Source organism: Rhinolophus ferrumequinum, chromosome 10, assembly GCF_004115265.2.
Source record: "Rhinolophus ferrumequinum isolate MPI-CBG mRhiFer1 chromosome 10, mRhiFer1_v1.p, whole genome shotgun sequence".
Lineage (NCBI taxonomy): Eukaryota > Metazoa > Chordata > Mammalia > Chiroptera > Rhinolophidae > Rhinolophus > Rhinolophus ferrumequinum.
Genome location: NC_046293.1, coordinates 74,023,324 through 74,046,623, shown reverse-complemented (window position 1 = coordinate 74,046,623; position 23,300 = coordinate 74,023,324). Strand labels below are relative to the sequence as shown.

Sequence of the window (23,300 nt, the reverse complement as noted above, 5' to 3'; positions counted from 1 at the left end):
ATGCCAATTATAACACTTATTGCTAGTGACATGAGAAAAGCATGGTATGTGAATAAGACAAATCTGGGTATGATTTCTGATGCTGTCACCTTCTAGCTACATAAACTTAAATTACTCCTTAACCTCATTAAGACTCATTTTCCACAACTCTAAAATGAGAATAATATTTTCTGTTTATGGTATTTATGGGAAAATAAATAAAAAAATATAGAAGAAACCAAATACAACTTCTATCCCCAAATGGTAACTATTCTACTATCCCTCTTGAGCCCTGTAGCTCTCCAACACATTTTGTTCCCCAAATCTGTAATGCAAGGGAATCACAATCTCTCCCAGCTTTGTGCATTTCACAAATGAAATGAAGAGACCCCCGAAACCGAGGGTTAAGAGTTTGAGACCCAGACAAGCAAAACAAATGATTCAAAAGACTGGCTTTTAAACAGGGTGTGGTGGGAACTGTGGTAAACTGCGGGGCAAATACTCCGTCTAAAGATGGATTTAACGCCAGCTGCTTTCTATCCTGAGGAATATGGTGAAAATATTCTGATTTTTGTAAGAAACAAAGGAACCTGAAGTTTTACTAGGTATCGACTCATTTTCATATCGACTCATTTTCAAATGCTGACCGACTTGTATTCAGAATTGATAAACAGTGTGAACGTCCAGCAAAGCACGAGTGGTCCACAGGTAGCTTGCTCGTGACCTTAATGCTCAAGTTCATCCAAGTCATTCATTAAAAATGACTGGCAAGAAAGAGCTGAGACAACTCTAATGGGAGTTTTTAACATCCCATTAGAAACCTCAAGTTAAAGGATCAAGAGCCCCCTTCTACACCACTCCCTCTATCTGTGCTTGTATCCCTCATCATCACAATCTGGCCCCAATATTCCACACCTACAATGGTATTTATCATCTTCTTGATGCAATTCATTCATGCTTCCTCCAAGCCTTCAAAAAGTTTCCACTGAGATGTTCTCCTGAATTACGAATCTATCTTTTACTACCTTCATTCCAAAATGGGAGTTAAATTCAGGAAATTTGAAATGGCCCTCTTCCCATTCTGATTATTGATCTATAGCATACTTGTATGCTTAAATCATTAAGTAGTTTTAATAGAGTAAAAATCATTTAGAAAAATGGAAGAAACAGGACTGAGAATCCTTTATAGCATATGGAAGGCCATTTTCAAAGATAAGCTTTTATATTACAGAGGAAATTATTTGGCTAGTGACATTTAACAAAAAACTGCACTAAAATTATTTTGACTTCCTAATATATTGCTCAGTATTTTAAATTTTTTCACATGGACATATTTTATCTCCAATTAGTCTACACAATTTTATGTTTCTATCTCCCCACAGAGTTTAATAAACATTTGTCAGACTGACTGATTCAAAATTGCTTCTCATAATTACTGCTAAGAAAACTGAAAAACATTTCAAAGCCGAGGTCTGTACATAAGTTAGAATTTTCAGCATCACTTTCATTCCACAGTCTTTTAGCTAAACCTTATAGGGCATTCACTCAGAAGTTAAACAAAGGATAAAACTACTGTTAAATTTTACTGAGAATTTAGAAATAAAATTGCTACACAAATCCATGTTGAATTCAACTATAAGGTAAATAAGTAAGTTTTATATCAGTTTACTAGAACACCTCAATCCAAAGTTGTATTAGAAGAGTAAGCTTGCAGTGCTCTAACAGAAATTCATTTATTTAATGGTCATTGCTCTAGAAATATAAGGATCATGTATAATTTGAAAACATAAAAGTATAATTTATCAATGTGACTGAAGAAAAATGCTACTCTACCATATTGCTAGGTGATAAAACTTATTTCACAAAGCGAACTTTAGAAGGAAAAATTAATTTAAAATGCAATGAGTTAAAGCAGATTTCTCTGGAAATTTTAAAATATCTTTGTATACACTTTATTATCATTAATATATATTTAAGTCTGTTGTAGATACTATTCTTGAACATGTTAACACATTTTTCCTTTTTGTTCTTTCTTTACGTGATCTTACTCTCTTCAATGCAAGGCATTCATTTTCTGAAAGAGTATCATTACTCTCATGGCAGAAATTCAAAGAGAAAAAGCCAGTACTTAATTTTTTAACTCTTAAAATATACTCTTTATTCATTCATCCATTCAACAAATATTGTTTCAATTATGAGCCAGGTAGTTATCTGTCCTAGATATAGCAATGAACAAAGTAGATTTTAAAGCAGATCTCTCTCTCTCTCTCTCTCTCTCTCTCTCTCTCTCTCTCTCTCTCTCTCTCTCTCTCTCTCTGTAAAATAAAACCAAGTTTTGCTGAGGGAATAGTGTTTTCTACATTGTCTTTATACATCAAGAGTTACTCCTAGATGAGTTGAGACCATAGAGTTTTATAAGTTGTGGTGTAGAAAGGAAGGAGTCTACATTTCCTTCAATCAAGAAAGAAAAATAGCCTTGCATTGCTAAGAAAGAGTGAGAAGAAAGGACAAAGCAGTCAGACTATACAGTATCCCAGGGTCTTAGGGTGGGGGTAGAGTGGTGAAAACATCCAGATAGGTTTGTGAAGGAAATCCCAGTGTAAAGGGATCACTCTTTCTTTTCAGGATGGAGAGGAAAACAGCAAGCCTCTCAGAAAAATCTCTGTCTTCAATATGGGACCATGTCCAGCAAGACCCATGGCTCCACTGGTGGACCATGCACAGCGAGGGAAGGGTGTGGAAGTCATCTTCCCATCCTGCACACTGCAGATGGTCACGAAGAACACAACCGGGAATCTGAGGGTTCAGACAGACATGCTAAGAGATGCAGGGTGCTAGAATAAGCCTGTGGTTGGATCAAGGATAAAACAGCAAGTAAGAACCCTGGAAATAGAAGCTAGGACTGCAGGCCAGGGCCAGAATGATTGCCCAAAAGCCAGGCGAGATGAGCCACAAGATCACGGACTGGAAATTCCCTCAGCCCACTTTCATTGGCTTCCCCTGTACCTACAATCCATCTGAGGAAGTGACTCAGAAAAGGAATGCTCCTCAAAAAAGGAAAGAAAAAGCACTTTTGGGGAGTTGAACTTCGAATTAAATATTTACACAAAAGAAATTGAACTAAACCCAGAGAGAATGAGAAATGAATGCGTTACCTTGAATCAGCACCCTCACTGCCCACACCAACGTTGCCAAAAAACACAAAGAATCAGTTACAGAAAGTGAAAAGTCATGTTTTATATAACATCCGAATTCATAGAAAGTATACAAAATTCTAGCCTTGCTAGTATTCTTGAAAGGTACCATAATGTATGTAAGTGCCATGACGTATTATCAACAAATCCTGCTATGTTTATAAAATTCAGAAGTAAAAATAGGTAACGTAGAATTAGAGCTCAATTCCTAGAGTAGGTGGCTTCTATCGATTCTAACAGTTCATTCCCAGAGAGGTATGATCACTGCATAGGGAACAACATCGTTCTTACAGTGCAGAGCTGGAAACCCCAGCCAGAAAAATCTTGATTCTCACTTTTATTAACTTATTACACTTTCATTTTTTTTTTAACTCAGTAAAACTGTGTCAAAATCTTGTAGTCATCATTCTTCATTAAAAAATCTAGAAGTTATCACTCATTCATCTCTTTTTGCATGCCTGCAACCAATCCATCACCAAGTACTGACAACTCTTCATGAAAGTATCTCAAAGCTGCCCATTTGTCTTTTCTATTGCCAATATTATCTATTGCCCAGACTACTAAAATAGTATCTCTACGAGTATCCCTGCTAAAACGTTTGCCCTCTACAATTCATTCTCCACAAAACATCCAAGGTGCTTGAAATTCTCCAATAGTTCCCATTATTGTTAAAATGAAATCCTTACTACGGATTTGCTCCCGACCTTTGCCTGCCTCCTACTCCCCAGTATGACTCTCCTCTGTCTCTCTTGCCCCCAGCAGCACTGATCTCCTTTCTGGTCTTCCAAATGGCAAGCTGTGCTTGCCCACACAGACTGTGCAGTTGGTTGTCCTGCTTCCTGGAAAACTACCCCCTACAAATCTTTCCATGACAGGAAGCCTTGTTGTCCTCCTCAGATCACAACTCAGTGTCTGAGTATTTCCCCAAGTATCCCATCAAAAGTAGCCCTCTTACCCATGACTTTCCCTCATTTGTTTGTTTATGGGTATATAATCCAGTTATCCCTTTAGAATGCCAGCTCCTTGAGGTCAGGGTCTTATGTGTGTTTTCTTCACAGATATATAAGTACTCTATCAATATTGTTGAATGAAGAAATGAAAATGGATAAACGAATGAATAGGGTAACACAGGGGAATGGTTACCTTTTTCCCTCTCACATCTCTCATGTCACTCCCAATGTCGCCATGACTAGGCAAAATGACTAGGAATCACGCAATGAAGAACAGAGGAGATATAGTTCTACAGAGTAGTATGCAAAGAGTTTAAAGAGAGATTGGGAAAAGAAAAACCTTAATTTAGGAGAAAGAGTAGATTTCTTTACTATATTACAGTCTCTCAATGCTGGATCTTCTAAATCAGGAATCTAAAAGTAAAAAATGCCTATGTCCCATAAAACATGGTGTAAACTGTATTTTCTGAGTTGAGATATTTAAAATATACCAGGAAATATATTACATAAATGACGAATCCTTTTAAGAGTATTTCTAATAGATCAAAGTGAGGATTTTCATCTATTAAGCTTTCATGAAGCAGTATAGCCATGTTGTTAATTGACATGAAATGTATTATAAGAGTTCATGCTTTTTCACAACTGAAGCATAAACATGTAATCAGGTAAAGGTGATTAGAAAAAAAAAGAAAGAAATCCACTGCTTACATTTCAGTGGAAAACTGACTTTAACAGATTACTGAAAAATATATATTTTAGTTAAATTTTATCTAAAACTTAGTTAAAATTATTCTGCTTAAAAAGAGAGTAATTTAGAAAATATCTGTGTAAAACTCTAGAAGAGTTTAAAATTATATACTGTATTCACACAAGTTGGTCAGTTAATAACTTTTAAAAGCACAAATACAGTATAATTATGCATATTACACAACTATATTTGTTTTAGTTACAAAAATTATACCCTATGACTATGCTTGGACCTCTATATGAGAAAAACTCGTTTCTTAATAAAAGCATATTAACTAGGCTATTAATAATCAGGTTCCTAATGTGGTATCGCATTCTAAAGTAAAAAAACTATATTCCTATTATGTTACAGATTAATACTTGTTCTCAGAACTATTTCCAAAACAGAAAAAAAAATTCTTACCAGACATAAACTGTGTAATAGAGGATAATTCCATTTGGCTCCAGGGGTGGTTGCCATGACAACTTCATCGTGACACCAGACAACTGTTTAACAGAGAAGTCTTGGGGGGGAGAATCAGGAGCTGAAAAGTTAGAATACAGGATAATGCATTTTGTTAAACATACATGAAGAAGGTTAAAATGGAAATGCAAAATTTTTATTATAAATTTTCTGGTAAATGAATCAGGTACAGAGCTGTTTGCCATGGGCATGGGAACCCGATTGTTTACTCTCAAAATGAGATGATAAAAGAAGATTTTGCATGGTGGTGTAAGAACATCTGTTTCTGTGATTCAATGGAAAAAAATATTTCATGAGAAAAAAGAACAAGGGGTATGTCACAGTGATTCACCTACTGTTCCAGTACAGCTTAGTAAATTATCACCCTCTAATAAACATAAAACTATGGAGTGAATAAATATAATATACAGTTAAAGAGCTCCCCCAAAATAAAAATAGGTGGGAAAAAAATCACACATCCAAGTGGGAAAGTGATAAGCAGAGCACTGAGAAACAGTTAAAATGACTGACCTCACAAATAAAAACGTCCTCAATTGCAGTTGTGTCAATAAAGTGTAAAATAATATCAAAATCTGTTCACTGAGTTTTGAAATTGAGTGGTTTCCAAAGGAAGCAATAATGTAGCACATAAACAGGAAAATACAGTTTGGGGTCGATTAGTTCTGCTATAAAAGTGTAAGGATTCAAATACTTTAGCCATTCTGCATTGAGTAAGCACTAAAAAAAAATTACTGTAAACTAGTTAGCTAAGTTTATATTTCCATTTACATAAAACATTTAGAATGGCATTTCTCAACTGCTGTGTAACAGCACAGTAATATCTTAGAATATTAATATATAACTTTTTGCATATAAAAGGGTATAAATTACTAAAACTTGGATAATTATTATAATTATACATGGAAAGTGAACTCACATAAAGCTAATAGAAATTCTGAGAATTTGTTTAGATCTTCAATGTTAATTTGTAGATTAGTACAACTACAGATCACTTTTTCCAATAATTTGGAAAAAAATGCTATCTGAATTATCTTAATTTTAAAAAATTTTCTGAATAAGTTCAGTTATAATTGTGCATGTATGTGTGTGTTTGCATTTTCATTATTTTGGTAATACCAATTTTCTTTAAAAATGTTTATTGAGCAGAGAAAAGGTTTATGAGATGAGTTCTAAGGAATAATAGTGACAGCTGTATTTATGTTTCCATTTGGTATTCTCACTGGCACTACAATAAAAATGCTATCAAATAGTGATTATCACAAGAATCCATATATCATTTGGAGATGTCTGTTTCCCAAGATGCACATTACCTCTAACTGAGAACTCTCTCATTTGTCAAAACTAAAGTCTACGATATTTCCCCTGATATCTTTGTAAAACTTCACTTTGTTTATTATTGGGGAAAAAAATTTCAGTCAAAAATAGCACCAATTTAGAACATAAAACGTTGTAACTAAGCATTACTATTCTATAATATGCTTTAAAATGTTTATGTGGAATATCAGGTAATTCTTGGGGTTTCATATTTAATCTTCAGTATATCCTTGGGTATTTTCTATGTAAAACGTTTTATTGATTAATAAATGTAATTAAAGTGTCTATGTAAACAAAATTCTGCATATCTACTATAGCAAATTAAGTTTTAATAATTTTAGCATTTGCATTCTAAAATACAACATAAAAAATAAAGTTAGAAAAATTATAATGAATAAATGCAATATCTTTTGCTCTATCCAATTCATCATGACAGAGAATATGAGGACAAACGAGATGGGTCTTCACAGGCTCTTTGCTCTGTCTGCCTGGCAGGATCTTCCCAATCTCTCACACTCTCTCTTTACTCATCTTCCTTCAGGTTACAACTTGGACATAACTTTCTCGGCTATACTTTCTTGGAGGCCTCAGAATAGCTAAAGTCCCTTTTCTGTCCTGGTGCATAATGTTGGGAAACACTTATACCAGTAATTAGAATTATAAAAATTATTTGTTCACACATTTGTTAAATTTAGATCTCTTCTACTGATATACCCAATAAGGCAGATATCTTCAGGCCTTTATCCTCAATTGGCTGCCATTTTTTTTGATAAGGGGGTACTGCAGTTCACCCTGTTCCTTAGCAATTATATCCATGACTTGGCCAAGGGCTGGGGTGAAAATTTACCTTGGTTCTGTATCTTGAACAGCTCAGAAAATTCAGATGCCTAGTATAATTTGAAACTATTGGTTTGAGAGATAAAATGCTCTGCCTGCTCAAAATACATGTTCATTGTTAGCCTGGGTTCCTTCATATAAGACCTCAAATTCTCAGAACAATTTTATTAGATTAGAAATAAAGAAGTAGGTGTTATGTCCAGAAAAGCATTGCTTCAAATGACCTAATATATCTTTCTCAGATACTATCTAAAATAGAAAGGAAAGCTAATCTTCTTCTTTAGTATTTAACCATTGTCCCTTTGGGGAGTAAGGATTGATTGAGTGATTGAGTTACATTTTCATTTTGAGAACAAGAAAAATCTAACTAAAAAAATAAAAAGTTGAACAGGTAAGTTTTGATGGAGAAACAAGCATAGTAAATAGAGGCAATGATGAAGGAAGACTAACCCCTGGGGAGACTTAGAAACGGGGGCAACCCAGAGCACCCTACCACCAGGCTTTGGTGAAGTAATTCGGTGGAGGTAAAAACACAAAGGACATGAAATGGGAGGAGACAGATTTAAAGACTATTACTTTGAATAAAATAAGAGCAATACAGAGAAAAGCCTTCCTTCTTCTAGATGTATACAATGCACGTTTTGTCCTACTAAATAACTAGAATCTGAATTTCCACAGGATGCAACCTATCTTGAAGATGGGGAGACTTGAAAGAGAAAAGGAAAAAAGACATCCTATAAATACTTATGACACATCCAGGCCCACCCTTCATAGCAATAGGGCTTCCTTTTGCAGAAAAAAAAGTCTCACACACACAATAAATAAAACAATAAAATGCAAATCCCAAGTATATTCCTCAGAAATACTTTTCTTAGCATGCTATATGCCTCTAACTTAGTGAGGTACCAGTGTAAAGTAGTCTCAATGATCAATGTAAAGTTGATGATATTCAGGTTAGGAAAAGGTATGTCTAAATATTCAATATGAGGGCTATTAACATTCAGAAATATCACCTTGCCAATTATGCAACAAACCTGGAAAATACCCTGACATCTTTAGGAAGCCAATTCTAATATGATTTTAAAAATGTTGACAGAATATACTACAAAATTTATGTAAATATCTATTCTTATGAATAGTTGAAAGAACACACTTATAACTATATAGTAGTTGATGTTCAAACCAAAATTTAACCTTAAAAATTCCCATGAAATTAATATTAGTGATTTTTTTTTTACAGTGCACATATGACTTCACAATAAAAAAAAAAGCATTTCATACTTGATTTCATTGAATGTAAATCAGACTACGATAGCTTGACAATGAAGTATCTGTATAATGCTGGCATGGCATGCAACTGATATCCAAGGATAGGGGATTTTTTTATATATCTTTATTCTATATGCACGTTTTCTGAAATGCGATAGATTCAAGATATATCGTTATCTACCACTATATTTACCATCTTCTTCAGTCAGTACATTGATGGGCGCACTCCGAACTCCTTCACCTTTGCGTGTACTAGCAGATACCTCAACCATATATTGGGTATATTTCTTTAGTCCTAAATAAAAATAAAACAGATAAGCTGAGACTTACAAAATAGTCTTTAATAATATGCACAAATGATGAAATGTCTCTTAACAATCTTCCAAAGTAAAAATTAAATGAAAGTGTAGTTTGTTGGAATAATAACTCCTATTATGAAGACAAAATGATATAGGATATGTGGACAAGGACTGACCTAGAGTATTCTTTCATATGATTTGCAATAAACTTATTTAACCAAAAATCCAAATTGTCATACCCTGTATAAAAATAATTGCACTTATTATTTATAATAGAACAACAAGCTAATATTTGTGGCCACTCTGTCAACATAAATGTAAATATCCAACATTTTATATGTATTTTTTCTTACCTTTAATGCTCTGGGTCAAAGAGGTGGTATCTATAGTTCTTTCCTCATTTCCATTACTTCTCTTGAGATAAATTGTATATTTTTGTATGATTCCATTAGGACTACTTGGAGGAAGGAATGACAGTTCAATCTCTCCAGAGGAAATATTTTTGTAAGTAATATTTTCTGGTGCACTATCAGGCACTAAAATAAAAATAAAAATAAAATAAATTCATAAAACAATTCCATTCTAAAACTCTATTCTGCTATTCTGCTGAAGTTCTCACCCAAGTGCACTAGGATGGAGATATAGCAATATGTATATCTACATCTATCTGTCTATCTATCTATCTATCTATCTGTCTGTCTGTCTGTCTGTCTGCCTGCCTGCCTGCCTGCCTATCTGTCTATCTGTCTATCTATCTATCTATCTATCTATCTATCTATCTATCTATCTATCTATCTATCGACCTACCTGTTTGTCTCCTAGTGTGTGATTATAATAAATATCCTACATGGAGTAAGGTGTAGATAAATTATATATTTACAACTGCATAAGAAAATATTTAATCTCGAAAAAAATTCATACTATGATTTTACAGAATAATGCTTATAAGATGATTTTTTACCAAAATACATGTAACCATATTAAGCTGTCTTGTACTGAAAAACAGAAATAAAAGAGGATTGACAGTTAAAATTTTATTGTCTTTCATTAATTTTATATATATAATGTATATTATATATAATGAAAAATTCTATCTTTCATTAATTACATATATAATGTATATATATGTATATGTATGTATATACGTATATATATGGCTTATCATTTGTTTTAGTCTACATGATCTATGACAAGGTAAGTAATTTTCCTAGATATAATGCTGCATGTTATGACCTGATAGCAAAACAGTCTCCTAAAGATACAGGATATCATTAAATAAAACACTAGTTTTCTATATCTATTAATGTTCTTATTGTATTGAATGCAATGGTCATAAATGGTTCTCTACATATATTCAAACATTAATACTACATGTTGGATTCCAATTCTGACAACACATTGGAATAGATACCCTAAACTGAATGACATCTTATTTAAAATAATTAAAACACTGAATAAAATTAAAACAATTTTTTTATTCTTTTAAGGAATTTCAGAGTTGACAAGAAAGTTAGAAATCTATGGTGGCCAAAAAACAAAACAAACAAACAAACAACAATAACAAAAAAGTAAAAATAGGCATCCTGAGATAGAAGCTGATACCAAATCCATCTTTGCCTTGGAGATTCTGTATTAATAGTTGTGTGAAATTCCATAGAAAGCCTTGGACCAATAGAAGGGTAAAGGATATCTCCAGCATAAAGAGTTGGAATCCCAAATAATGCTATTTCAACTAAGGCCATTATATTGGACTATTCTAGGGGATTCACCTGGAATTCTTCTGCAGAGTGCCATAGAATTCAAATGGGCATGGTAACTCCTAAACTACAGCAATGTGGTTAATTCACTCTCAGGGAATAGGGAGTGAGAAGTAAACCCACCATGCAAAAGAGGATAGAAGAGAAACATTTTTTTTCTTGCTACTCTTTCAGATAAAGAGGTGAAAAGAAAGAAAAATTATGCAGTTTTGGACCTGCAAGCCTGTCCCTATAAACCTATGTGGCCCAAACTCATGCTGCCTATACTGCCTGAAAAAAACCTCTACTTTCATAATTTAAATTAAAATAAATATGTAATACTGAGTTGTTGTTATTCAAAAGCAACTAGCAGAACATAAATCTTTTCTGGAGGAACTCAGCTTCAACTTAGGACACATAAATTTCCCACAGATAAAGTTTCAAGGAATGTGAGCTCACTGATGAAATCACTAAACACCCAAGCAAATCAGGCATGAATAGTTAAAGCTAGCCAAGAAAAAGGAAAAAAATAACACACACACACACACACACACACACACCCATGCATACACAGTCAGACTTCTTCAAAAGACTTCAGCTATTGAATGTATTAAATAATAAAATATGAATGTTTGATATAGTTCAAGAAATAAAACATATTAAAAAACAGAACAAAGAGTTATTTAGATAATAATAATAAAAATAACCAAGCAGGTTTGAAAGAGACCCTGATAAGCCTTCTAGAACAGAAAAACAGAATAATTGAAGTTAAAATTCTCTCGATGTGTAAAAAAAATCAGATTAGATAAAGATAGAGAGAAATTTAGTGAAAAGGATGATAGTAATGAAGAAATTATCAAGAATGTAGCTCAGAGAAAGAAAATATCAAAAATATAACTTGCAGGTACACACAGAGGGTGTCTAAGATAATAGAATAAGGAAGAAGTAATATTTGAAATAATAATGGCTAAGACTTTTCAAAACTGTTGAAAGATATCAAACTTCAGATCGAGGCATTCCAATAAATCCCAAGCAGGAAATATTTTTAAAAATCATATTTATACACATCATTGTGTATAGAACACCAAACAGAGATCTTAACAGAACCAAAAAGAAGAAAGATCATCTATATAGGAATGGCAATTAGATTGACAATTCATACTAATTGAAAAATAACTGCAATTCTATACCCAGAAAAATTAGTAAGAGCAAAATAAAAACATATTCAGAGAATGTCATCAATACAACCTCAATAAATGAAATTGTAAATAATGCCCTGTAGGCAGAGGAATATTTACTGGAGATAAAGACCACAGTTGCAAAGATAATGGTTTAAAAATTGCCTGCATAGAACAATCACACTAAGAGATAATTTGGGGATTAAACAACATAAATTCAATATGTAAATATTATTGCCATTATAGAATCTTGCTATTAGGTTCTTTCCTTTCAAAGGACAAAACCTGAACCTTTTCTCATTAGTTTTCTAAATACAATGGACGTAAAAACTGCTACGAAAAATTTTAGTAAACTAGAGAAATAAAATTCAGAAGTCTTGAAAGTGTAGCTACCCTGCTCCTGCCCCCCAACCGTTACCTGCTGTAAAGTGTATTGCATCTAAGGCACACTTAATAGGAAAAACTGACACAGGAATGCTGATAGTTCCAAAACTTTGAGAAGGATTGTAAATCAGTTCATAGTTTGATGTAGCAATATATAGCAATATAACCCAGACAGCCAAAATCTTTTCTAATATTTTCCCAAGCCAACCCATTAAATTGAGGAAAATCCTCAACAACTACTCTGAATGCTGTGTTAGCCTTCAGTCTCTCAGCAAAATCCTGGACTTGCTGAGAACACTACATCTTTGCTCTCCTGTGTAACAGGTCGCCATTTGTTTTTTCTCCACATTCCCTATCACCACAGGCCCTGGGAGTTCAGTGGTTTATGTATTGCTCTTCTTTGTCATATTCAAATCTTTTCTTCTTAAAGAACTTCTTTCCTAAAAGACTCATCTAGTGAACCTCTGCCACTTCGCCAAACGTCTTAAAAATTTTATCACCTGGATGACTGACTCTCTTTACCACTCTTAAGAGATGTTGACATTCATGCACATGATCAGTTCAATTTCCGACATATTCTATGTATTCCTTGATCTCCATAATTCCAATAGTCTTTTCCTCTAGCCATTTCACCTCACTTTAACCACTAGCTTTCATGGCAACACCCAAGACCTTGTCATTACCAGTAATTCTCAGTAGTCCTCTCTTTGGCAACCACCTCCTATCTTTCCAGCTTACTGACTCTCGTACTGCCAATCCAACAATTATTTTACAGTCATCCACGCTTCACTATCCATCACCTACCTTACGTCCTCATCTCCCTACTTACTCAGGTCAGAGTTCATAGTCTGTCACTAAAATCACTCCCTAGCAATCTCCATTAACTCTTTTTTTTTTTTCCCTACCTTACTTTCCTGGAAACACTCCAATTTGGCTTAAACCAAAGTCAGGGCTGGCTCCACATCAGTAATGTAACAGCTGAAAATGTATGAATAAAACACCACTCCGTGCTGACTAGCCTCATTTAAATTTATAACCTCAAATCTCAGATGAATTTTTTCCACTGCCGGGCAGCTTATACATCGTTTAGTTAATTCAGTCTCCCACTCTGCTGTGTATATTTTCACCATCTTCTCTATCAACAAACATCCAGTATCTTCCCTCTCCTCATTCAAAGCGGATAAACTTGCCTGTCATCTCACTGAAAAAATAAAAACATTCAGAAGAGAACAACATTATCTTCTTACCACCAATTTTCCTTCAATTGCCTTCTCTCCTTACTCCTTTCCAAGACCTAGCCCTCCACTTCTGTCCTGGATTCCATCCCATCTGTCTAGTCAAATGCTTTAGACTCGAAGCTATTCCCTCTCTGCTAGATTACTGGTTTTCTTTCTTTATTGAATTATTTCTATCATTGTAAACATGTGAGCACACACACATTGTATCCATCAGGGTACAATAAAAAGGACTCTTGATTCTACTTGCCCTTTCAACCATTGCTCTATTCGATTCTCCACTTTATATCGAAATTCCTCAAAATTTGCCTTTACTCATTTTCTCCATTTTCTTACCTGTCACCCTTTCTTAGTTCGCTGCAGTTAGGAATTTCCCCCCCCCCCATATTTTTTTCCATGAAACCTGCTGTTGTGAAGTTATCAAAGACCTCCATCTTGGCAAACTATGAATCAGTTGTACTCCCCCATCTTGCTTCACTGTTAGCAGCATTTGACATAGGAAATAAATTCTTTCTACTTGAAAAATCTTTATTCACTTGCCTTCCAAAACATGATCTTCTCTTGATTTTCTTCCTACCTCACTGTCCATCTCTGCTTAGTACTTGACTGGCTCCTCCTTGACTTCCCAAGGTCATATTGCCCCAGAACATATTTGTATGTTTCTTTTCATCTCTACTACAGTCATCTTGATGTGACTTCATCTCATCCCTTGATTTTAAACATCAGAGATATGGCAATACCTCCAAATTATGTATTCAACCCTGGATCCTTTCCATGACTTTCAAACATATAACCAATTGCCTTCATGACAGGCACTTGGACATTTCAAACATGTTCAAAGCAAAACTGAATTCCTCCAAACTGATCTCTTCCCCAGCTTCCCCATCTCAGTAAATGGCACCGTATATTCACCCAGCTACTCAGACCAAAAACCTAGTAGTTAACCTTGATTTATCGCTTTACTCCCAAACCTAACATATTCAGCAGCAGTCTTGTAAAACTGCAAATCATACCATGTTCTTGTCTCATAATTCTCTAATAGCTTCTCATTAAAATTAAACTCCAAGCATCTTAACATGGGCAACCAAAGATCTGCACGGTCCATCTCTATCTGTCTCTTCTCATCTAATTCACTCCCCATAAAAAATACTGCTTGCATGACAGAAACGCTCTGTTCTTCCTCAACTAAATAAAATGTCTTCTCACTTCAGGAACTTGGCAATTGCCATTCCTCTTTCTGAAACACTTTTTTCCTTCTCCTCATCTAATTTAATCCCATATATTTTAATATCCCTGGGCATATATAAATGCCCTAAGAGAGGCCTTTTCTCAGGCCTCTATCTCAAACAGCTGCTTACTAGTTATAACTCTCTTCTTTTCCTCATATATTTTTCTTCATAGAATTTACCACTACTAAACATCATATATATTATTCGTGTACTGGCTTATCTTCTGTGGGCCTTCTAGAATTTGAAGTTCCCAGAAGTAGGAATTTTGTCTTATTTACTGTTGTATCCACAGTGCCCACTGGAATGGTAGTACCAGATATGGAATCCATAAAAATCTGTTCACTGAATGAATAACTATGTTCAACACGATATAGAATATATTAAAAACAAGAGAGAAACTCACGGCTAAGGGAAATAAGTGACATTGAATTGAGTATCTCTTTAGTTGTAAGGCAAAAAGGAATTGGTGATGCTATGCTTGAATTTTATAACACCGTTTAACTTCTAATTTTGAAAAATTCTCATCGGTATTTTCGAAATTGCCCCTATGGAGTTGCCTGCCTATCACCAGTAGTCAGGATATAAATGCATCCCTGACCCAGGCTGATATCTTTGCATTTTTATTTCATTTATCCTTAGGGGATAGCCAGTGCTGGGTCTTCAGGGAAAATAAAGCAAGACCAACTTGATAACTAACTGATTTTGGAAAGTGACTATGCACTTAGAGTTTTCTAAAATAGCATAATGTTTCCAATTGTAGAAGTATTGTAAAATAGATAATTCAATAGGGAATAAAAAGTAATTATCATAGTTATTTGGAATAAGCTGAATCTATGTAAAAACTAAAAATAAATAATTTCATTCATAATGACACTAAAATAGAATATAGGAAGTTGCCATGAGTACGCCAAAAGGTTGTTGTTTGGCATACATAGTTTTAATGTTATGTAGATAAATTAAGAAATGCTATTTATTAATATAAATTTATAGACTCCTACACAAAATTTTGGTTAACATCAAAGTTACTATCCGCTTGTGGTTGTTGCCCCAAATCAGACATATTAAAGGCATTTGATTAAAGGCTTACTGTAAAGAAAATTATGTCTTAAAAAGGGTAAAAGAATATATATAGATCACTAACGGGTAATTTGTATAAGAACTTAAAGTTTTTATGTGATTATTATACCCTAAGTATGAGAAAATATAAACTAATCTTAAATTTATTTGCCAACTGCACATTCTATACTTAAAGCAAACACACACACATACATACACACACACACACACACACACAGACACACGAGATCACTCCTGTATCGAACTTTCCTTCTTGAACACAAGAGTACAGTAAACTCTTATTCCCCAGTCAAAATAAAACATTTGAACAAATAATTTACTCCTATTTCTAACCAGCAGCATTAACACATTACTGAGTTAGCACAATTATCAATTTATCATGAAACATATTGAAAAGTGGGCTCTTGTTTTTCATATAAGAATAGAAGATGAATTTACTGTATTTAATAATATTGAGCCCTGGGAACAGATAGTTGTTCTTGATCACATCCTGCTTCAAGTAACACCGTGATACTCTACTTAAAATTCTAGCTTCCTCTTTTGCAAAAAAAAAAACAACAACAACAACAACAAGCTAAATTGGTGGCTCAACAGTAGCAAATGTGATCTAGGAAAAGTCGCTTATGTAGATTCCATTGCCCACCATGTCTATCGAGATGGAGAAAGCACAGACTTTGAGACCTAATTAAGGACAGAGAACTGGAAATTAGGAATATGAACATTGAACCCTACAACCTGTTATTAGACCTCTTTTGCTTCTGAAGTGTCTAGTGTAAACATGACCCAATTATATTCTCCCAAATGTGTGAGCTAGTGAACCCTGGCAGAAGTTGTTTCCCCACCCCTCCTTTTTTTTTCTTTCACTAGCTCAGGAGCTGTGAATGGTCAGGAAACTTAGTTTCAATTCCCCCCATTATTTCTCATCTACTATGATTTTTGAGTCATTTTATTCAACTATTCCTAGGTCTCCTCATCTACAAAATAAAACACCTTCCAAAACTAAAATTCTCACTTTAAATTATATTTCAAGTTAAATTCTTAAATGCACCAAAGGTTTATTATTCCTACCTTAGAATTAAGCTCATACAACAAATAATGAAATAAAACTCAAATTTACTTTTTTAATATTAATTATTGCATGTATGCAATAATTAGCAAACAAAAGATGATTGTTTTGTAGATAGCCATTAAGATTAAGGGTTCTTGATGCTGTGACCACTTAAGTAGTGAAACATTTGATAAGCATTAATGAATACAGTGATTATTTAATATCACAATAGGATCTTTGAAAGTTCTTACTCTCCTTGATCATGCTGTGCAGAGCCCAAATCAGAAAACTATCACTGAAACAATGAACAGAAAGATCCTAGATATATTTTATAATTTACCAGCTTTATTGATGGTTTCCAGAAAAGCCTGTATTTTAAAAGGAAGTGTGCATTACAGTCAGATGGTCTTGGATTCCAGTCCCAGCTTCATCACTTACCAACTGGAAGACCTTAAGCAATTAAACACCCACCAATTAATACTAACTTTAGACAGGTGGAAATTCATTTTCTTCTACAATATGCTATATTCCCAGTAGGGCTCGACATATTGTAAATATTTGTTGAAAGGATGAACCTCTCAGATCTCAGGTTTCATTAGGAAATGAAGATAATAATACCTTAAGCTTTATTCTAGAACTCAAAAGGTTATTTTTGTAAAAGCCAGTAGCAGAGCCCATGGCACATTGCAGGTGCTTAAAATATGCTTGTTTCTTTCCTTGACCCATTATAAAATACAACTAGGTCAGGTAAAGAGCAGATATTTTTCACAAAAAAATAATTATTTAAGTACAATGTCTATAAAAGCAATGAAACATGACACTATATAGTTTAATATCAATTAAGTTTCACTTTAAGGGGTAACTCGAAAGAAAATGCTCATTTCATCCCTCTCTCATTCCTGAAATTACAACCAATGCCTTTCTCTATGGACACTTTTGTGTCATCTCATTGTATTGATTTCTGCGACGAGTCCTAAGACGATACCTTTGCTCAAGGGCAAGCTGCTTTACTAGATTCCTAGATCCTCCAGGTCAGTGACAGGCCCTCGTGTATGGGATCTGGCTGAGCCATAGGAAGCTTCTGCTACTTGGCCATTATCACCTATAGGAATAGCAATTCCATATGGTTCAGCCAGTCGCTAGCCAACAAACATTTATATATTTTTTTAAATGTAGGGGTCAAAGAGTACCTGTAAGTTTAGTTCTTAATTCTCAGCATATAGTTGGCCTAAGAGATGCTCTAATATATGATAAGAAACATAATATAAATAATAAACTAAGATCATTCTGTAAAATGCCTTGCCTTGGGCTGTTTGCTCTTGCATCGCTGAAGCTGAAACCCAAATAACTCGTTCCTTGTGTTATTTCCTTTACATAGACTATCCCCGCCCCACTCACCCAATGATCTCTGTAAGGTCCTCCTGCCCACTCCACCTGACTTAAGATCCACGTCAAATGCTGTCTCTTCCATAGGCTCCGGCATACCCTTTCTGAGCTCCCATTCCAAACTTCTATCTATGTACATACCTCATTAGAATATAGGAATCTATTCTTACGAGTATGTCTCTGCTTTTACCTAATTTGAAACTAAACAGTTATTGAATCTCAAGTTTACAGACACATTAAAAAAATCTATGGTTCTTCAGGTCTTTCATTTGAAAAATTCACTTACTTTTATTTTGGAGTTCCCTTATATGTACTTTAAAAATTTTGCACAGCAAGGCTTTTCCCACACTTTTACCAGAAAAAGCAAATACATTCCTGGATTACACAAAATGGAATAATGAGAAGCTTTAGGTAAAGTAAAATACAAAATATGGCAACTGTCAGCCATGTTTACTTCATCACCTTGTATTAAAGAACAACAACAACAAACAACTTACCAGTCTCAGAAGTCCTTACAGAGAGTAAAGAAGATAACTGATTGCCATGACCCAATCTGGTATATGACCTCACAGAAATGCTATAGAGGGTGTAAGGTTTCAAGTCCCTTAAAATTATGTTTGTTGTTGAGGTGTTCTTCATAAATAAGGTATCTACATTTTTATACAGAACTTCATAAGCAACAATAATCCCATTGGGTTTCTCAGGTGGTAACCACTTCAAACTTATTTCACTTGCAGTAACATCAATAACTTTAACATCTTGAGGTGAGGATTCTGGTTCTGAAAAAAGAAAAGAAAAATTTAAGTGCATGTATTTTTTTCATGCTGATTGCTTCAGATTATAAGTGCAGTGTGAGGTTGGTGGCAATAAACATGCAACACCACTTGTTTCTTTTTACTAAAACTGCACCTGATAGCTTACCATCTTCTGGAGTTCTCACAAAGATGTCATTTTCTTCAGACAAAGAACTTTCTCCAACTTGGGTTGAGGCAGCCACTCTCATTTTATATTTTGTGTATTTCTTTAACCCTATAAGGACAACAGACAATTTGTTTAAAATCCTTAAAACAACACTCTTGGATTAGTGCCATTTGGCATAGGCATAGTGAAAACAATTCATTTGGGAGACTGGCTCCCCACATTAGCTTCCTTATAATTCCAATCTCCCAAATTCTTTGGGTTTATGGGTTCTTCCATGTTGATGATGCTTTAGCATTTTCCTAAAATATTAAGGCAATAATTTGAGGCTGAAAAATAATTTTTGGCACGTGCAGCAATATAGTTAGTTGACTTAGCACAAACACCATGCCAGCTGATTCACTTCAGCTGATTTTCACATGCATTCATTCAAGCCTTCAATACTGAGTTATTTCAGTATACCAGACATAAAATTCCCCGGGGTTAAGTATACTCCTATGATATTTATGATCTGATTATTTTACTTTGTAAACAAATATAAAGGAAAACACATTTTATTAAACAATTTCTTCACATATTTTTCAAGATATCCATGGCAGCATAACACAAAATCTGGAATGATGAAGCATGTGTCCTGCAAGGATTAAGGCATAGAGAGATGCATATTTTCCATCAGAATAGGAATGTTAAAAAAACAACAACAACAACTTTTTCTACCTGTTATGAGAAGGCTGTTATCTAAAGTAGTCATCTGAAATGCTCTGTTTGTATCCAGTTCCATTGCATAAATTGTATAATGAGTTATTTTTCCATTGGGATATTCTGGAGGATCCCAATATAACAAAATAGATGAAGAACTAATATTTTTATAGTTTATAATTTGAATGGAGCTTGGCACTTGAAAAGAAGAATGAACAATTAATGTGAGTGAAAAGAAAAAGTATTATAATGTGCAAGAGCAATACTTGCAGGTAATTATTACAAAGGAAATACCTTCTTACCTTGCTCAAGTGTCCTAACATTGAGAACCGTTGGTGGTCCTTCTCCCATGATGGTGAAAGCAGATACACTAATCATGTGCTCAGTGAAAGGTACAAGTCTCCTGATAACGTAAGACAGCTGTTCAGCAGCAATGTCAGTGATATAGTGATTCCATGTAGTTCCTATATGAAATCAGTTAAAAAAAAAAAAAAGGTGTTTGACTTCATGATCAAAATTATTTTTGTTCACACAGTGAAATCTTAAACCTGACTTCACATTATTCATTAATATCTCCAAGTACTCTCTTATATGAAAAGTAGATGTATACTTAATAATAAATATGCTGAACACTCCCCCAACCACCTCTGTAAACATTTTGTGCTCCTAATATAGTTTTGCTAGTTAGTATATACTATCCTGGAACAGGAGATTAGTGTTTGGTGAAAACATAACTTTCTAAAAGTGTCTGGCTAGGAATTTTTTTCTAAAGAGACAGACTAGGCACTAATATAAAATTGAAATGTGATAAGTCAATGCAAGATTACAATGTGAAAGTTATAGAAATGAGACTCTAAATTCACCACACCTTCACTAAAACAATAATATGCTAAAGCAAACATGTTTGGATAACTCATATATAAATCTGCCTCAAAAGGATTTCCAATAATCTTAGATTTTTTTATTTATTTAGAATTTGTGCTTCCAACAATGTTAATTAGCAATCCAGCCAAATTTGAAGTGTTTTAGGAAACATCTGTATCAGAAACTGTGAGCCTCTTGATTTGTAATGTTGCCCCCAGTCTTCTTTGCACAGCAAAAATACATCAGGAAATGAAATAAACATATACTGAATATAATGTGATACTTTTGGCTAAGTATCTACTATCAAAAAAAATAATAATAACATAACACTTATAAGTTGGAATGGGACAAATACCAAAACAGAGAAAATGCAAGGAAAAAATATTCTTCTCACTTAACATTTCAGAAAAACCAGAGAGATAATTTCAATGTGTTGTCTAACCAAGTATTTTTAATTTGCTATATGTGACATTCTCCTTTTAGAAACAATAAGATCCATTGACCCTGAAGAGTAAGTGTACACACTAATGACATCACCACGTCACTGCGGTCACCTACACCTGTTTATCACCGCATGCACTAGAGTTGTAACTTTCTGACCTATTTACCTTTAGTGACATTTAAAAACCTATTAGTCAAAAGCTGCAGAGAGTGTGAGGCCTGTAAATGATTTGAAGATATGTTAATCCCTTCCCATCACACCTGCTTTGGCAACTGTAATAACTGATTGTCTATGCAGCTTGGCCACAGACTCTAGGGTGCTACTTTCTCTAGGAGGAAGGTCAAATGGGTTAGGAGGGGCCAGCTCCCGCCTGTGTGGCATTTCCATTTGCTGCATAAGGTTATCTGACAGTTAAAGAAGGAAAAAATCGACTCAGCCCATGTACCATTAATAATTTGGTTGAACTCCAAGCTAAGGTTCATATTTGTGCTACCTTGTACTGGTGATTTAAATACACTTCTTACAACATAAAATTTGTACCTACCAACTGTTAAATGCCGGTCTTCAGCTCTATTCCTCGCAGGAAAATTATTATGTGGATGACTGTTATACATAACTGAAGCAATTGAGTACAGGTCAGAAGATATGTCTGCTGAACCCTCAAATAATCCTGCTATTGACTCTACGTTCATAGTTTCTTGAGCGATGGGGTTGTTTATATACTGTAATTAAAAATAGTCATTTACAAAGCCCGTTTGTAACCATCATACTTAATAATGACTTCTCTTAAGTATTAGTTTAAGAAACTAGTACCTTTGGAATCAGCTTTTAAAAAAAGATATTTATTTCCATGACTGGGTCTCCTTTCAATCTCAAAATTCCATTCTGAAGCTCCTAAAACCTTGCATCATTTTAACACATTGTGATTGCTCTTATATCTTAGGAGACCAATACCACATTGTGGGAAGAAGCAGGTATTTGTTTCTGCCTTCAGTTATTGTAAAATTAGATATCCTCATGTAAAGGTTTCATGACTAAAATATTTTAACTGTTTTTCCCCAGAAAGGTAGGAGTTCTAGGCATACTGCTTTATTTAAAATGTGTTTTGCTTCGCTATGTGTCCTCATTTGTAGACCAGGTGTGTGAGGCCTGCATGACTGCTTAATACACGTTAGTAAGAGTGGTTTATCTATGATGGAGTGAAGTTACAGACATGAACAAAATGGCATGACAATGGTTTTCGAACAGGGTTTGTGGCAGACCTATCCAAGACTCAGGCCCTAAGGAATATTTTAAGTAACTATGATTATTCCTAGATTCCATAATGTACTTCACACATGTCAAGTTCACCAAAGTGGCAAGTCTTGAAATAAAAAATATCTGGAGCAGATTGCAAATATTTAGAGATTTTTGTTGGGATAACAAATGACTCTTTCCCTTCTCCCTCCCCACATAGCATAGCTGATTAAAACAGAATGAGAAATGGATGCTTGAGCCAAATAGTATTAGGCATTTTGCATAGATTTTCAACCTTGAAAATAAGGCTAGATATTAATCAAAGAAAACGTTCCCTTAAGAGACTTAACAACCAAATGCAATGTGTGGACTTTGGATTCAATTATAACATAGCTGTCATTGTAGGCTTTGAAGGTAATCAGTGAAATTTGAATATGGTATAGGTATTAGATGATACAGGTCAATATTAGTAATTTTGTTAGTTTGGTAATGGAATTATTGAATGAATTAAAATGTCCATGTTTATTAGAGATTCATACTTAGATATGTAGGAGCAAACTGATGTGAAATCTGGAATTTATTTTAAATTTGTCCACAACAGCATCAACAACAACATGAGACAGGTGATGCAACAATGGCAGACTGTTGATAATTATTCAATCCAGGTGATGGGTAATTGGGAGCTTGTTATAGACTTTTCTCTACTTTTATGCCTGTTCAAAATTTTATGAAATAAAATAGTCATGAAAAAATAAAATATTGCAAGAACTACTCTCTTTCAAACAATTCCTTTTTCAAGTTTTGCTTCAAAATTCA

The 23,300-nt window shown here is 34.2% G+C and overlaps 1 protein-coding gene across 1 annotated transcript in view; it reads right to left on the bottom strand.

Annotated features, from left to right (window-relative positions):
• The window catches only part of PTPRQ (protein tyrosine phosphatase receptor type Q), a 196,965-nt gene that overhangs the window by 135,855 nt on the left and 37,810 nt on the right, over positions 1–23,300 (bottom strand). Inside the window, exons 10-17 of the mRNA XM_033118569.1 lie at positions 21,793–21,970; positions 20,245–20,406; positions 19,961–20,140; positions 19,247–19,354; positions 18,823–19,104; positions 9,406–9,588; positions 8,947–9,048; positions 5,274–5,394 (exon numbers count right to left, since the gene is read on the bottom strand). Coding sequence (XP_032974460.1) covers positions 5,274–5,394; positions 8,947–9,048; positions 9,406–9,588; positions 18,823–19,104; positions 19,247–19,354; positions 19,961–20,140; positions 20,245–20,406; positions 21,793–21,970 — 1,316 coding nt within the window. The remainder of the gene's footprint in view (positions 1–5,273; positions 5,395–8,946; positions 9,049–9,405; positions 9,589–18,822; positions 19,105–19,246; positions 19,355–19,960; positions 20,141–20,244; positions 20,407–21,792; positions 21,971–23,300) is intronic.